This window comes from Aulostomus chinensis, chromosome 9, assembly GCF_037954235.1.
Source record: "Aulostomus chinensis isolate RoL2024-O1b breed Wild chromosome 9, RoL_Achi_v1.0, whole genome shotgun sequence".
Lineage (NCBI taxonomy): Eukaryota > Metazoa > Chordata > Actinopteri > Syngnathiformes > Aulostomidae > Aulostomus > Aulostomus chinensis.
The window spans coordinates 2,033,649-2,046,125 of NC_141328.1; the positions used below are offsets into that span (position 1 = coordinate 2,033,649).

The following is a 12,477-nucleotide window of genomic DNA, read 5'->3' on the forward strand; positions in this document are numbered from 1 at the left end:
GACCTTCAGAGTTTGTAAACGGACGGTTTAGCTGGTGTTAGCCGTCAGCCTCCATTAGCATCGAGCTAAATATATGTGGCTGGTTCTTCCTGCTTTCTGGAGTCACAAAGAAGTGACGCAGTAGTTTTTGTGTGCTCAAATCTCCTCTTACCGTGAACTTGAAAGGCAAGATGACCTTATTTATAGAAATAATGTTCATAAATTCTCTGCTGTGTTTTGATTTATTTATATTTATGTGAATTATCAGTTTAATTGGTATAAAAGTATTTATTCATCCAGTTTTTCTATCAGATTTATCATCTGGCAGGGTTGTGAAGAGTTAGGATCAAAAAAAGTGTCTTTGGCTTGGTCACGTGATGGACGACGTTCTTGTAATACGCAGGTAGATATTACGTGCTAAGTTAGCTTGGGAGGGGGTCCTCCCACCACGTTGCATCTCCAGTAGCCAAGAAAAGACCAAGTTCAATCATAAATGATGACGATATCGATTCTTTAAGACGTAAGAGTCGTTTTCATGTCACCTCTTTAGATGGAGTTTGTTCTCTCAGCGAATGTTGACTGGATCGTGTGTTTACATTGAAAACGGTGACCACGCCACGCCTACGTCCACAGTAACATTCATCAAATGTACCTTCACCGTCACTGTATTCATGCAGTTATGGAAAGTACACGTAGCAATTAGGTCCCATTTTGAAGCACTTGTATTTTACAGAGCACTCCTGTGGTATTTTACCTCTGTTCCACCACATTTCATCAAGAAATATTCCTCCTTCTACTGGAAATCCTCACAAAGTGAAGGTGACGATGTCATCTTACGAAGTCTAACATGCAGTTTATGAATAAAGTTTGTTCTTCCTCCAACAGCTGCAGCATCAAAAAGCTGCTGACCTACCAGGAACAATGCAAACAAAATGACCAGCGTGTGTTTGGAGTAACTGTGGAGCTTCTCAAGCTCCAGACTGATCACTGAGTTACAGATATTACAAATTCTATGATATGATGTCATATGAATTCAAGTTAGCACAGAAGTGGCAATGGAAACGTTGCTGCTCATACTTGTAGTTTCTGTCTGTGCCTGTATTACAGTACCTGCACCTCTATGCAGGTAAAGAGAGGGAACTTTTGCAACTTCTGATGTGATAAATAGTAAAATGAACTGTTCTACTTCTGCTTGTGTTGGTCATACATCTGTGATTGTAGTAGGGATGTGTGTACTTTGTGTACTTTTACAAGGTGATACCAGCAAATTCGTGTCACCTGCTGACAAGAACACTCCCAACACCACTTGTTATATTAATATATGTTTTATTCTCCTCCATTTTATTATCGTCATGTTTTATTTTCATATTTGCAAATCTTACAGGTCCTCTGTGCATGGACCTTTCATCACGGCACACACATCGGCACAACAAGATTGGTCAGAAAGAGATAAAGTCTAATCACACTTTAATAGCACACAATTTCATGACTTTTGCAAGGACTTGGGAAAGACATACTGGAACAAGAACAAATTTGATCTTTTTCTTCTCTGTTGAAACCAGAATCGATAGGATGATGTGCCAAAAAATAAAACATGATGTGAACATTCAATTCTCAAATAAACAAAGCATAAATAAGAAGGAAATAACCATAAGATGTACAGCAGTTGAGTAGAGCTCTGATGAATGTGATGAGTTTTGCCATGAAGGTGCCCCTAAAGCACAACACTTCCCCTAACATGAAATAAAATAATCTCTGTCTTTAAATAAGAAACGGCTGACAATATAAAAATACATGGCATTGTACTGTAGTTCATTAAATAAACCAACAATTTATATATAAAATATTATATTGACGTGTATAAAAATATGCCTTACAACTTTTTGAAAAGGGTAACAGCCGTAAGCTTTTTGTCTGCCACTTCAGAACACACAGTCGACCACAAAATTCCAACATATGTACAAACAATCAACTAATGAGCAGTCGAAACGCCATTTTGACAAATAAAATGAACAGAAGCATCCAGGGTCATTTTCATATTGACTATTTTTCTGACGTGACACATAGATAAGATACCATAAGATTTCAAGCAGTACTTGATGGAAATACAGACTCAAAAATAAATTAATAGAAAAAGAAATATTCTGTCAATTAGGTATACTGATATCAGTGTATCTTTGGAGAGAGGGAGAGAGGACGGTGAGGGAGACACATTTTTCAAACATTTGTGTCACATCACCTGCGTAACAGTATTTCAGCCCACTGAGATCAGAACAAACACAGGCAGTGTCAGCTATCCTAAAGTAAGAACAGAAATCTACCAGAAAGCCAGGACAAGAGCCAGGGAATATAGAGATCATTCGGAGTAATACCGCTTGGACCACTGAGGCAGTTCACGGAGCGTTAATGTGAGCATGCAGCATGTCACCGGACAGCGCAGAGGACGTTGCTGCAACTGTTGAACATTCAGGCGGATGTTGTTGTTGTCGCTGCTGGCCTGTGAGTGTATGCTTCTAGAGAGGACATGAGCGTTGACTGGTGTGTGTTTTCCATAGGAAGTGGTTTTTCCCTGCTACCTCCTGTCCAGGCAGTGTCTAGCACATGCTAAAGCCACCCCCTCTCCCTGTGCTCCTGCTCCTCCTCCTTCTCCTCTTCCTCCAGGCTCAGAACAATGGGACACACTCGTCTCTCACTCCCCATCGCATGGTAAAGTACCATCTTCGCTGGCACGTGAGGGCACGGGCGTGCCCAGCTCGTCCACACACCAGCAATGGCCACGCTGCATGCCCTTGGAGGAGCGGCACTGTGCAAGATTAGAAGACAGGAGAGGGAGATTTTGAAAAGGAGAGAGGGCGGAGATTGAGAGGGAGAGGAGGTGAGAGAGAGAGAAAATGATATGTCATCATAGCGCAGAACTGATTCTGTGAGCCCTCAGCTGAGAGAGGAAAGTGTCAGTTATTCTCAGCCCCTATGGTCACGGGCGAATCGCACCGAACAGGCAGCTGCAGCAGAGTGCAGCTCTCACATCCTCAGATGTACACAGTGACGGCAAGTTAGCGCCGCAAAGACACATTTTCACATCGCAAACCAGCTGACAGCCAACAAAGTTCTGCTGAAATGTCTGGTGATGCTCCGGGCGGCGGCGGCGGCGCCCTACCTGCTTTTTCCTGTAGAACCCTCGAGTGTCACAGTTGGGTATATAGATATCACGGTCAGACTGGAAGATGGTCAGCTCCAGACCTCTCAGGACACTGTTGAGCAGTTTGCGGCAGGGTGCCTGGAAACAGCAAGTGTGACTTGAAACATCACCAGAGGCGAAGCTGGAGACCCCCCCCCCCCCGCCCTCCCCAGGTGATGGCTGAGAGTCTCTTTGATCGCAACACATGTCGATGTGAATCGGAGGATTAGCCACAGTGATGCAGCGTCACAGCCAGCAGCAGACAGTATCTCCGTGTGCGCGGACACACGAGCTGTCACATATTGTGGAACATTATATAACCGTATTGTCACACAGTGCCTCTGCTTTTCAGGTCACTGAATGGTTTAAAGTGACTTTGCGGGGTTTTTTTTTTTTTTTTTTTTTAATTGATTTTTTTTTTAAGCATCACTTTGTGAAATTGTGAATGATGTGACTCCCGTGATCACATGCATATCAGTTCAAACGCTGCCTCGCAAAGTGGAAAACGAGAGGCTGTAGCGGCCGACTTGAAACTTTCCTGTTTCACATCATGCTCAATTAGTTCTGCCGCATAGCAGCACACACATCAAGCACCATATTGCATGGCCTTGTAGCCGTGTGTGTACATGCCACTGCAACACCCAAAATAGCAGAGGATGGTAATAACCCTCGATAATGCAACGCAGCTTGATAGACACTCCTTCCCACCATATAATCGTGTATTAACGCACCCCAGTTATATAAAACGCGCTACGCCTTATTTCAGCAAGACATTAATGTGACTCATTAGAAATAAGAGAACTTACTTTTTCAATGTCACCACTGTGTGAGGGATGAGGACCTGGGAGGAAATGACAAACCAGCATGAGACCCTGATGTTGAAGCGTAAGAGCCTTTAACATTGAGCCACATCCAATGTCAAGATTAGATGGCGATGTGCTGAGTGCGCTCCACATTCAGACTATGTGATATATTTCTTGCATCTTTATGCACTAAACCCAGATGGGGGTATCTGGGGGGGAGGGGGGCGTCACTCAATGAAAGACCTAATTCCCAGCAGTGCATTTCCCTTTTCACATCACTAATGGCAGTGTCTCAGTTTGAACAGTAGATGGAGATCACCGCAATAAAAAGCAGCTCGATCAGGATGTAAGTGGCACTGTGACAGTTTCACATTCATTCTCAATTCTCCACAGAAAAGGCTGACTTGTAGGACAGATGATTATCATGCACCCTGCCACAGATAGACAGATTAACACTTGGCGGATCGTTAAATGCAGGTACATGCATCTCCACTTACACACTGGCGTCGCACCTCCAGGCTAAAACAAATCCCACTGAATGCATTTCGGTATGTTTTTTTTGGTGATTTAGCAGCACAAATGACTTTACAGCAGGACTGTAATGACACATGACATTTTTATCTCAGAGACTCCAGAAGCCCTGCAGAGCTCTGCTGGATGCTGGAGGTTTGCAAATTCATCTGTGGTGCACAAAATGCACCCAGGCTTAAATGTCACACACTAATTGGCCTTTTCTTTGTTGATGAGTGACACAGCATCACATGCATTTCCCGGCAACATGGGAGGCAAATTGTACGTGCAATTAGAATCTCCTCACCGTGCCACTGCGCGTGTCAAGCCTACCTGCAGTGTCCATCTGTGGGTGCATGCATGTACGTGTGCATATGTGATTTCATGCACGTGTGTGTATACAGTATCTTACCTGTGGGGTGGGGCCTCTCAGTGGGACTAGTCCTGCTGTGCTTGGCGCAAATGCCCCTTCCCTGCAACAGAGCCTGAAGGGGACTGTGCTCCCTTGGCGGGGGAACACAGCGGAGCCCCTTGGCACAGCTCAGCGTGTACACACCACAGGGTTCTCCCTGGGCCAACACTGACGTGCTGCCCGCAACATTATGGTCCCTGGGGGGCCGACCTGCCCCCAGTGGATCCCGGCAGGAGGGACAGACCTTGAAGGGGCCCAAGCGGTTCGCCCCGGTCCATGATCCGCAGTGAGCAATCAGCAACAAAACAACGGTTGTTAAGTTAGAAAGGATAGGCATTTTCTGTCCAGGTCTCAGGTTCTTCACACTGTCACTCTCTGTCAGTTAAATGTGGCTGATGCTATTTCTGGATGTATATTTTTCTCTCTCTCTTGCTCTCCCTCTCTCTCTCTCTCTTCCTCTCGTTTCTATACTGTAGCTTTCCTTGGTGCTTTGCCGGTTGAGTCCCCTGCAGTGCCAGAGGAGACAAACGGAGATCGAGAGAGACACAGCAAAGCACCAGCTTTTAAAGATCTGAAAGGCGGTGATAGAGAGAGAGAGAGAGAGAGAGAGAGAGAGAGAGAGAGAGAGAGAGAGAGAGCACAGTTATGACACCTTCAGGGGCTGGGACTCAGAGAGAAAGAGGGAGGGAGGTGGCAGGGAGGGAGAGGGAGAGCAAGTGGGGGGTGGATTATGTTCCTTTGAGAAATTATCAAAATCTCCCCACCCTTTCCTGTTATACACCAACACACACATCCAGCCCTTCATCTCACACTCATCTCATTACTCAAGCATATACAGTAGTAGCCTCTTATGCTATTTACACTTTCTTCGCAGTGTCAGGGACCTTTGTGGAATATTTGCCATGGTAACAAATACATATGTGCCTCCATCAGTGTCGCCGCTGCAACGCCTTTTGCTACAAAATCACACAGCTGTGTGGTTACAGTTATGACCGAGAACCCTTCCCGTATCTCATCCTCTCTGCACCTGATACTGGAGGCAAATTTACCACAACGTGCTTTTGTAAACGTTTCTCTAAAAAAAAAAACCCCAAAACGACTGAAACTGTACTGTACTTTAATCAAATAATAGCTGAGCCCTGATCCAGCCGTTAGCAAGTGATCCACACTGATGTGCGGAGGTTATCGCTCGCCAGTTGTTTGACTTGGAGGAGTAATCATCTGGATAATTAGGAGGAGCTCTCACTTTTGCAGGAATGCGCATGGACCAGTCTGAGCCAAGGGAATGGAACGGTTCCACCGCTTCACTCAGCCAGGTAGGATTTTCTCCATGAGTTGCTCCTGCCATAATAAAGCCATCATATATCGCAGCGTCCATGTCACGCTGTCGTGTCACATGTTCTCCAACGTATGTGGACCTTCTCTTCTGTTTATCTTTTTTCTGACTCTCTCGTTTTAATAGTTTGCTGCTGTTATTTTTCCTTTCCAACTCCAGAGAAACAAGTGGAGCCCTTAACCTGTCTGTGATTTGACTCCTATTATTACCTGAAAGATAGAAGTGGGGCACCTTTCATTTGAACTTGGGTCTGTTTTTGCCACCGAGGGTGCAGGAGACCAGTATAAAAACCCTCTGTCCTGTTGATACAGGAACTGCAAGTTAATATATGCAGAAAAAGAAATGGCCTGCGCATGAACATCTCTGGCAGAGAAGAATTTCTGTCTTATCTCCTGCGTTATGTGACACTACCTATGATGAAACCAGACACAACAGAATGTCAGAATTAGTCTATGAAACAAACAGCGCTCATGTGTCAGGGTATTTCATTACCTCAAGAATGTGCAAAGGAAACAGCCCCCAGACGTTTATATTCACGTACAAAATGTCCTGTGTGTGAGAGAGCGAAGTGCCTGGGTCACTCGCCCCTGCAGTAACTGTACACACAGACATCCCCACTGGCGTGTACTTGCTGCACTGCCATCAGCAGCCCGCCGCTTTGATTAATCATGGCACAGGGAACAGAAATCACCTGCTGTCTCGTGCTCCCATCGGCTTGCGAGCTTCAGCATTAGTCTCTTCCTTCACAGATAGGGGGAATGTTCCAAGACACACACACACACACACACACACACACACACACACACACACACACACACACACACACACACACACGTTCTCTTTTCCACATTTCCCTGGATTATTATTATTTTTTCATATGCAGCTGCACACATCTCTGCCTCGTTTCAGCCCGGGTCTATCCCAACTGGCAGAGGAAATCTGTCAACATAGCAACCAGTGTCAAAACGGTGCTGCTCAGCCCCGCTGAGTGCTATAATCTGGCCCTGTTTGGTCGACCGCCTGCAGAATTTGGTGCACATTTTTCAGCAACACGAGACTTTGATGGTATTATTCCACTTTAAGGTCTGTCAGCAGGGGTGCAGCCCACTGTGATACTCACCAGGCACAGGACATAAACTGATCTTCCCAGTGGGGCTCCTGCTGGTGGGTTCATAATGGTGATGGATGCTTTTCGTGAGTGTGTGTGACGTCATTTGGAAGCGCCGAGCCCTAGTTTCCAAAGTTTGCCGTGAAGCCATGGATAGCTGATGGACAAAAGTGAGTGTGTGTCGCGGTAGCCGTGTGTGTAACAGGTAAGACGTTGGCTCGGACAGAATATGACAGATAGCAGCGCACTTTTCTCCTCCTCACTTTTAGAACCACCCGCCTTCTTGCTAAGAGTAGAACCTGCGGCTTTAAGTAAAACAGCTAGCGCGTTAGCCGCTAATGCTAACTCTGGTCTCCACCACTCACCTCCAGCTAACGACCAGACAACCACTGCTCAGACACAGCATTCAACGAGCACCGAGCGGCACACCGTATTCTGTTAGAATGAGACAGTCTTAAAATTCATACCACCGTCATTTGGCAAATTAGCGTTACTGCTAGCTAGCTGGCTGCTTGAGAGTTGCTAGCTAGCTAGGTACGCATCAGTTGTAAACATCGGCACGCCCCCTTTTCCTCGCTGATGCAGCGGTGCCACAGTTGGCGTTTTTATTCTATCCTATCATAAAACCTCTGACACAAGTGTCTCCTCAAAATTCCAGCGGGGTTTCAAGACGTCCGCGTCAGTTTTGTCCACGTCTGACATAGTAGCCTCTAACTTTAAACGCAGGCTTCTCTTTCTCAAGAGTGATACCTAAAAATGGCCACAATAATATTCATAAAACCTCTGCAGTTAGGGCTGTGCAATAACATGGATATAGTAGAAATTTCAATTTGTCATGGTACTTTATCAATATTCCAGGCTCTCACTTTGATACTGTACTTGGGTAGCCATAATAAATCATACTGTGAGCCCTGTACGTCATGGCAGCTGTAGGTCACATGACTACTGTACTTATATGCCGTTTATCTTTGATTTAGGTGTTATAGCAGTTAGTGTTGAGTTGATAACTGCTGCAGTTGACAGTTGAGTTGTTGGTATGGTAGGATGCACATGCCTATTAATCAGCCAGTTAGCGTTAGCTGAGGGGGGCACTTGAATGTGCACGGATGTAATTATTCACCAATGGCGAGCTATTTTGCCAATCTTTGTTTCAAGGATTTGAACTGCACTGAGGAATCATTGCAAAAATTGTAAGATAAGTCATGTTTGTGTCATTGGATGGAATTGGCCCATTTCAAATACCACATCAGTTTGGTCCTGATTTTCTGTAGATAATAAAGTATTACAGTATATACCCTGTCATATTGTATCGTTATGAAAGCGTACTGTGACCCTCATCTTTATCGTCATGATATAATAAATCTGTTATTGAGGCTTTGTCTGTAGCCCGTCTCTCACAACCGTCCCTCCTTATTGGCTTAGATGGATGACATCAATGTCCTACACCACAGATGCCTCCTGAATCTGAGGCGTCGCATCCGAGATATCGGGGACGGGCGTCCAGCGCAGGAGCGATACATGAGGTTGTTGAAGGACGGCGATACACTCAGGTCTGCTGCTGTTAAGTATCGGGATTCATCATGAAAAATCTGGACTCGTTTATTCCTGTTGTTGTTTTTTAGGCTTTAATGACACTTGCTGGTGTTTTACTTCTGTTTGAATGATTCTCATGTTTCTCGTGTACATTTTGCCCTTCTGTTTGTATTTTATTTGCTTTTTTTATCCGTTACACTTCTCCAAAAAATAAGGGTTAAATTTAAAAAGTGTTGCATGCGACTAAATGCTTTGCTCTGAGTTGGAGTCCCCCTCCAACACCACGCAGAGAGTACAAGAAAAACATGAACACAAAGTGCATGGATGGATTATTTTAGTGACGTTGTCAGTTAATTAGTGTTCTCGGTATTCCATTATTATCTGTTTTTTTGGAGTTATTCTAAAAAGGACAATATTCCAACCATGTCATTTACAGGAAAAATGATTACTCCACTTCCTGTTTACATGCGACCGCAGAAATTCCAAGTAACAAGGCTTATCAGAAAGACTGAGGGCGGAACTAAAGTTTGTGTTTGTTCTTTCATTCCTGTCTGGTTAAAGTATGAGGTGGTCCACCGGAATTCCCCCCAATGTGCTTTTGTGACAGAATTGTAAGTGATGTTAATTGTTATCCTGCGGTTTTGCTTATGTCGCAGTGACAAGTTGGATAATGAAGAAGACTTTGAATGTGTTTTAGGAAGGCAGGCGAGTTTGTTAGCAGCATACACGTTAGCATTTAGCTGGTGCATTTACGCATCTGACTTTTAAGAGTCAAAAAGCTGGGTGCTTGAAGGCTGCAATCGGCTGTTAAACTCCTGACTCCAGACGCGTGGTGTGAAAACGTTGTATATGTTTGCAGAGAGCTCTCCTGAAACTCGACTAATATGGGCATATCTCACGTGTCTCGATTGGAGAATTAAAAAGGCCAAATTCCATTCATCCAACCAGAATGTGCTGTTTATAACCCCCTTATCAAATCGGAAATATTGTCATTTTTTGTAAACGCACTGAGTGAGCAGCCAGACTCTTGAAGCAGACGCAGTATCGAGGCATAGAACTCCCATTCCATCATTGATAATTCTGACCCAAGGATATATAAAGATAGGTTGAAAAACCCAGTAATTTTCCTTTATGAAAGCACGTGTAAGTGAATGATTATGTTTCTCACTGTGTGGATCAAATATGAGGTTACTCTTGGTGCTGGTGCTGTGGGAACAGCATCTGGACCCAGCAGAAGTCACCTATTGTTAACCTGCAATTTCTTCTCCTCAGTTACCAAGGGAACTCTGAAGAAGTGGGTTGCTATGTGGCCGGCCATCCTTTATCAAGAGGAAATTGCTACTTTGAGGTAAGGCAGATTGATAGTGATGCCTGTGGTGACATTTCAAGTCAGCTTCTAGCAACTGTTGTGTAACTGCTGAGTTCTCACTGAGTTGCAAAACCTGCCTATTTGTTGTGTAAGATCTGTTGTGTGCATGTTTAGATGACACCATCACTACAAACAGCTGTCTGTCGCTGCCCTCGCTCCCTGTTTACCAGCAGTCCAAGAGGAGTAAATAACCTTAGAAAATGTTGGTCGTTTGCACCATCGTTCATTTTGAGATGTTGGTGGGGGGGGGGGGGTGTTGCTATTCACAATATGACAGGCTTACCACATACCATCATCCCCGGTTGTGCCCAAGATTGCTTTTCCATCCATCCAGCAATTTTATTCCTTGGATTCCTATTACTGACAATTTTCTAAACTTCATATTAAATTCTGAGTGCCCCCCCACAGTCCCAGTTCACCAGTGCAAAACCACCACCTCAAAAATGTCGTAGCTGCATTGGAATGAGGGATAGGGTGTGGGTGAGGTGGTATCTCTGAGCGCAGAGATTAGTTTAACAGTATATTTCAGCAGACAGGCCGGCAGACTGGCAGCAGGAGAAAGTATTGGACATTCATTTTAGCAAAGCTGACATGCCCCTACATATCATGCCTTTTTAATAGTGCTCACCATACAGCAGCAGAGTTACAGGGAAAAAGAATCTTGAAGCACAGAAAAGTTTCACGAGTTTAGTCATAAATTAGGCGCGCAGGGCTGCAGTGTGTTATTTATGTGCCAGCTTGTTTGTGGGTGGCGCACGTCAGAGCAGGGCTTGTGACGGCAGGTGAGGAAGGCACACATCTCTTTGCCATTGAGGCTCCAGGAGGAAACACAAGGGGCTTCCTCCTCCTCCTCCTCCTCCTCCACTGAAACGATGTCATCCCACCGGGATGGACAAGATAAGATAAAGCATATACTCAACTCTACACTCCACATTTATGATTATTATCATTATTATTAATTATAATAATTATGATGGGGTGACCCACAAGAGAGAGACATTCACTTAAGTCTGCGGTCCCTTTAAGATGGGAGTCCTGAGTGGGGTTTCCCAGGTCAGCTGCAGAGCAGGTCAAGGGCTCCCACCTTAAAGGGACCGCAGACTTAAGTGAACGTCTCTCTACTGTGGATCACCGCAACATCGCAATACATTGATGATTAATTCAAAGTGTCCATTTCATTTCATCGGCACGATGTTTGCAAAGTTGCACACTGTTGGTGACCACACCAAATGTAGCATCATATTGAAAAATAGGCTTGTTTTTTTAATGTAGAGGGCTGGGATATCCATTCAGTATTGGAAAAATTGATTGTATGTCACAGTTTTAAGTGTCGCTGCAGAAGAGGCTAACGAAAACGGCAAAATCAGGGTTTGTGAGAAAAGCACTATGTGCCGTGACATAGCCTATTTTATTCCTTCCAAACCAGTCAGTGGAAACACTTCCAGTGTGCGTTTCCTTTTTTGCGTGTATCCACACTTTGCTTAAAAATGTGTTTGGCGAATCAGTGAAAACACTCCTAGAGTCTCGTGTATCAAGCTGTTCTTCAAAGAGTGTTGTTCCTCCACACTTTTTGTTTTGGAGTGCAGCATTTCAAAAGTTTTTCTGCTTGAGTAAGATACAGGCTGACAATTTGCCTTGGCTTTATTCACTGTGGCTGTGAGGTGTCCCTGATTTGTGCCAGATGTGACATTTCTTTAAAAATGTGATGTCAAAGTCTCATCTGACCCCCAGATCTCCCTGCTTCCTAGCATGAAAGGCTTCAAGATAACAATGTTTATTTAAATGAGAATCACATTTGGAGCCCGATAGATCTCTCTGACATTTAAACAAGTGGATTTTATTGTGGCTATTAATTTTTTATGTTCCGTTATTCTCCACTCTGTGACGCACATGCTGTCAGTTTCCCAGATATCTCAAAAATTTGGGGGCTTTTATTCTGTTAAAGGTCAGGCTACTGTTGAGGTATGCATCACGACTCTCCTCGCGTTCCTCCTTGCCGTGCTTTCACAAGGGATCCATATCTCCTTTGTCTGTACTTTCCCCAGTTTTTTGTTTTTTGTCTTCTTCATGCCTGGCAAAACTCTGCAGTATACCACTTGTTTTACTGCATTAGATTTATTTGAAACATTAATATATTGACGTAACCCATCTGTGAGCACACGCCTACGCTTTCGTCATCTAAGTTCATCTCACTTGTTCTTGCATTTAGACATTTATACAGACATAAATAATGTTTTACATGTTTGTGT

The 12,477-nt window shown here is 44.3% G+C and overlaps 2 protein-coding genes across 8 annotated transcripts in view; one reads left to right on the forward strand and one right to left on the reverse strand.

Annotated features, from left to right (window-relative positions):
- Window positions 1–1,316: 1,316 nt before the first annotated feature.
- On the reverse strand, window positions 1,317–7,425 carry igfbp6b (insulin-like growth factor binding protein 6b). 2 transcript variants are annotated; one of them, XM_086213057.1, is made up of 5 exons: window positions 7,339–7,425; window positions 4,883–5,126; window positions 3,964–3,998; window positions 3,137–3,256; window positions 1,317–2,782 (listed from the first exon to the last, which is right to left on the reverse strand). In XM_086213057.1, the coding sequence occupies exons 1-5, from the start codon at window positions 7,390–7,392 to the stop codon at window positions 2,669–2,671; spliced, it is 567 nt and encodes a 188-aa protein (XP_086069183.1). In that variant the 5' UTR covers window positions 7,393–7,425; the 3' UTR covers window positions 1,317–2,668. The 2 variants fall into 2 exon arrangements, with proteins under 2 accessions (XP_086069183.1, XP_086069182.1); XM_086213056.1 differs by lacking the exon at window positions 7,339–7,425 and adding an exon at window positions 6,428–6,684 and having other exon boundaries at window positions 4,883–5,453.
- spryd3 (SPRY domain containing 3) overlaps window positions 7,376–12,477 on the forward strand; it is a 56,611-nt gene continuing 51,509 nt past the window's right edge. For 3 of the 6 annotated variants that reach the window (XR_015117801.1, XR_015117802.1, XM_086213052.1), the window contains exons 1-3: window positions 8,332–8,516; window positions 8,778–8,876; window positions 10,132–10,207. Coding sequence is in view for 4 of the 6 variants with exons in the window: in XM_086213052.1 (XP_086069178.1) it covers window positions 8,449–8,516; window positions 8,778–8,876; window positions 10,132–10,207 (243 nt within the window). In the remaining 2 variants the exon portion in view is untranslated. Of the gene's footprint in view, window positions 7,532–8,331; window positions 8,517–8,748; window positions 8,877–10,131; window positions 10,208–12,477 lie in introns of those variants that run through there. The other 3 variants (XM_086213053.1, XM_086213055.1, XM_086213054.1) reach the window with 3 other exon arrangements.

Coding starts and splice junctions, on each gene's coding strand:
- igfbp6b (XM_086213056.1), bottom strand. CDS start 5,219: ATGCCTATCCTTTCTAACTTAACAACCGTTGTTTTGTTGCTGATTGCT. Junction 3,257..3,963: donor ACAGTGGTGACATTGAAAAA/GTAAGTTCTCTT, acceptor TGCTGTTTCCAG/GCACCCTGCCGCAAACTGCT. Junction 2,783..3,136: donor GGTTCTACAGGAAAAAGCAG/GTAGGGCGCCGC, acceptor AATCTTGCACAG/TGCCGCTCCTCCAAGGGCAT.